General features: G+C 38.5%; 1 protein-coding gene across 1 annotated transcript; it reads left to right on the top strand.

Moving 5' to 3' along the window:
- Nucleotides 1-2252: 2252 nt before the first annotated feature.
- TAS2R39 (taste 2 receptor member 39) lies at nt 2253-4249 on the top strand. Its single transcript, XM_025929368.2, is given in 3 exon segments — nt 2253-2443; nt 2445-2653; nt 2656-4249. Coding segments are annotated over 3 exon segments (1035 nt in total). The 5' UTR covers nt 2253-2282; the 3' UTR covers nt 3321-4249.
- Nucleotides 4250-4462: the final 213 nt, after the last annotated feature.

Here is a 4462-nt window from a genome sequence, read left to right as displayed (position 1 = left end):
CATGACCTGAGCAGAGATCAAGAGTTGGACACTTAACAGAGTGAGCCACACAGATGCCTCCAGTTTTCTTTTTTTAATACCTTCAACCCTCATTTTCATAGTGTTCTATTTAAATGAAAGGCAAATTTTGTGTAGGCCTTTAAATATTTATATGTAACAAAAGAAGTTTATTATCTGTCAAGTAATTCATTTTGCAACGAAGTTCTATCTCTTGAAAATTAGTGTCTTCTTGTTTTACCATTGTGATATTGTATATTATGGTATGATTATGTATATTGTATCATATCATATCATATCATATCATATCATATTATAATAAATACATTTGGTCTTGTTTCTCTAGCAGAGCTCCTAAAACCCTTGGAATTTCCGAAGAGATGAGTGTTATAAAGGTGTCTTTGGTTATGTTAATGATGTGGTTTCCAATGGATCGCACATAAGCTGGGGGCGGGCTGCCAGGAGAGCCAATCATGTGATTAGAGGTTTGGAACTTTCAGTCCCACCCCCTGATTTCTAGACTGGGGGTGCTGGGCGGGGGCGGGTGAGAGTTGACACTATCACTAATGGCTAATGATTTACTCAATCCCGCCTATGTGATGAAGCCTCCATAAAAATCGCACAGGACTGGGTTCAGAGAGCTTCTAGGCTGGTGAACATGTGAGGTGTTTGGAGAGTGGGGCCCCTGGGGAGGGCATGGACATACTCTGCCTTCTGTGTCTCTTCCACCTGAAGAATCATCCATAGCCTTTAGCATATCCTTTTATAATAAACTGTTATTAATAAATAATAATAAACAGGCAGTTAGTGTCTGAATTGAGGTAAATTGTAGGACACCCAGCCACTATCACAGAATGGCCTGGTGTGGGGAAAACAAAACAAAACAAAACCACACACACGTTTGATGACCAGAAGTGTCAGAAGTGAAGTGTTCTGTGTAAGTAGTAAAGAAAGTCTCACAGGTAGAAAGCTGGATTACGCTTTTTTTTTTAACTCAATTATTCTTCCCTTAAATAGTGAAGGCATCATAAAAGACTACCAGGAAAAAAATGTTACAGTCAAGTCAACCCTGACTTTTGTCTTTGGCACGCACAAAAGGATCCACACATGGGTGTAGGAAATATAAAGAGTGGTAAGAAGATGGACTCTGGAACCAGGTGACCTGAGGTAGAATCCCAACACTGTCTCTTTCTAGATGTGTGACTTGGGACAAGTTATTTAGCCTCAGTTTCCTCATCTGCAAAGTGTAGATAATAAAATATATTCTTCACTGAATTGCTGTGTGGCTTAAATTTGATGAGATATATAAATTATTTGAACAGTATCTAGCATACGCACACACACACACACACACACACACACACGCTATACATAGCATACATTGATTTATATATTATATTGACTTTGAATTTATTATTATTATTTCCAATCAGTTCCCTGAGGTCACAAGTGAAACTAAGTTAAATGGTGACTTGGCAGGCAGATGTTCTACTTAACTGGCGTTAGTAAAGGCCATGGTTCTCAATACCACGTTAGTGGTTTATAAAGGAGCATGTCTCAAGTGAAATAAGTCAGCCAGAGAAAGACAAATGTCATATGATTTTACTCATATGTGGAATTTAATAAACAAAACAGATGAACATAGAGAAAGAGAAGGAAAAATAAGATTAAAAAAAGAGAGGGAGACAAACTGTAAGAGACTCTTAAATGCAGAGAACAAACTAAGAGTTGCTGGAAGGATATTGAGTGGAGGATGGGCTAAATGGATGATGGGCATTAAGAAGGGCACTTGTTGGGGTGAGCACTGGGTGTTATATGTAAGTGATGAGAATCACTAAATTCTACTTCTAACATCATTATTCCACTATATGTTAACTAGCCTGGATTTAAATAAAATTTAAAAATTTTTTAAAATATACAAAACATTGGGGCACCTGGGTGGTTCAGTCAGTTGAGCGTCTGACTTCGGCTCAGGTCATGATCTCACGGTTCATGGGTTCAAGCCCCGCATCGGGCTTGACTCTAGTCCTTCCTGGGCCCCATAATTGAACTAAAACCAACAAGTCCAAATGGACATGGAAGAGGATTAGAAAGCAAATCCTTCCATCATTTGCATCCCCAGATTTAGAGCTAAGAATTCTGAGATAAACAAATGGAATGAATTTGGAAATGATGCATCAAAGGCTTCCTCCTATGACATGAATAGTGGGAGCTACTGAGGATCTGCCTATCAAACGCTAGAGAGGCATTTTCCTCCAGACACCAAACAGGGGTAACAACTCAGGATGACAAAAACCTGCAATCCTGCAGATAATGAATTTTCACCATTTCACATCCTCTCAATTTTAACAATTATAGGCACTGAATGCATCATTGGTATCATTGCAAATGGGTTCATCATGGCTATAAATATAGCTGAATGGATTAAAAATAAGGCAGTTTCCAATAAGCAGGATCCTGTTTTTCTTGAGTGTATCCAGAATACCTCTCCAAAGCTTCATGATGATAGAAATTACCTTCAGCTCAACATCCCCACATTTTTATAATGAAGATGTTATATATGGTACATTCAAAGTAACTTTCATGTTCTTAAATCATTGTAGCCTCTGGTTTGCTGCCTGGCTCAGCTTCTACTTCGTGAAGATTGCTGATTTCTCCCACCCCTTTTCCTCAAGCTGAAGTGGAGAATTTCCGGGACAGATGCCCTGGCTCTGTGGCTATCAATGTTTATTTCCTTAGGCTACAGTGTACTCTTCTCCAATGACATCAACACCATGTATTGTAACAATTCTTCTATCCCCTCTCCCAACTCCTCTAAAAAAAAATACCTCACTGAGACCAATGTGGTCAACCTGGTTCTTCTCTATAACCTGGGGATCTTCATTCCTCTGATCATGTTCATCTTTGCAGCCACCCTGCTGATCATCTCTCTCAAAAGACACACCCTACACATGGAAAGCAATGCCACTGGCTCCAGGGACCCCAGCATGGAGGCTCACATGGGGACCATCAAAGTTACCAGCTACTTTCTCATTCTCTACATTTCCAATTCAGTTGCTCTATTTCTTTATATGTCCAATATCTGTGATGCCAACAGTTCCTGGATTATTTTGTGCAAATTCATCATGGCTGCCTACCCTGCTGGTCACTCCATTCTGCTGATTCAGGACAACCCTGGGTTGAGAAGAGCTTGGAAGCAGCTTCAGCCTCAAGTTCATCTTCACCTAAAAGAGAAGCAGAATACCACAAAACAAGCCCAACCAGCTCTGCCTCCCCCTTACCTAGACCCCTCTCCTCCCACCTCCTTTCTTCCCCAAACCTGATCTGATCCTTCCACCTGATGTGGTTTTTTATATAGAAGGTTAATCTTCATTTCTCTTTTGCTTCTTGGGCACAGTCTTAGTGATGTTTGACATATTCTTTCCCTAAGCCTTCTATTTTAGCTCCACTTGCTCTATGTAAAAGCAGCGGTTCTACACATTAGAATCTCTGGGGGAGATTTTTGAAATACCAATGTCCAAACCTGATCCTAAATCAATTAAGTCAGAATTTTTGGTGTTGGAACTTAGATAATTCTTTTTAATTTCTTAAGGTGATTGTTTTCCAAAACCTAAAACAAAAAATTTTAAGATGCTCAGCCTGGCTTATATCAGGAAGAAAATTAAGACTACTTTGAGATATAATTTTTTACCTATTAGATAAGCAAAGATCAAAAAGTTTGGTAACACACTGTGTGTGATCATGGGGACAAGGCAATCTCATAAATTTATGGAAATGTTAATTGCTGCTTCTTTAAGTACAGTTTAGTAATACATTTGAAAGTACATACTTTTATTTGACAATTATACTTGGGGGTATTTATTTTATAGATACACTTGAGTACATAAAAATTGACATATGTACCAATTATTTGTTGCAATATTTTACATCCAAATGGCTATATTCATTATTAAATGGAGCCACACTGGGGGTAGCAACTAATGTTGAATCACCAATCTCTAGAACAATATTTGAAAAATTCACCACATAAAACTTATTCTACTTTCTCTTCCTATCTGCAAAAAATTAGGTTAAATTTCTCCTGAAATAGAGGAATTGTTTCTTTTTCTTTTCAAGAAGATAGACAGACTCTTCTTTAAAGGTCTCATTTTCTGAACTTCCATGTTCATGGGCTTGTAAGATAACATAAATAAAAGCAAAAGAGCAAAATGTAAGAACAACTTTGAAATTTTGAAATTTTCAATCCAAGAGAGAGATGCAATTCAAGACCACTTGAATCTATTCAGGATAGGTTCTGGACTTCAGGCTGCCTCGTTATTCATGTCCTGGAGTGGAAAGGGCTACCATCCTGAGAGAAGAAAGGGTGAACTACCTTCCCCCATTTCATAACCAGACTATAGAACAATCTGTAAACATGGACACCTCGGGGGAAGTCCTCACTGGGCTGAAGATTTAACTGTGCTAG

Source organism: Puma concolor, chromosome A2 (genome assembly GCF_028749965.1).
Source record: "Puma concolor isolate L17-30 chromosome A2, mPumCon1.1.hap2, whole genome shotgun sequence".
Taxonomy (NCBI): Eukaryota; Metazoa; Chordata; class Mammalia; order Carnivora; family Felidae; genus Puma; species Puma concolor.
The sequence above is the reverse complement of the archived record's forward strand: the minus strand, read 5'-3'. Positions and strand labels throughout refer to the sequence as shown.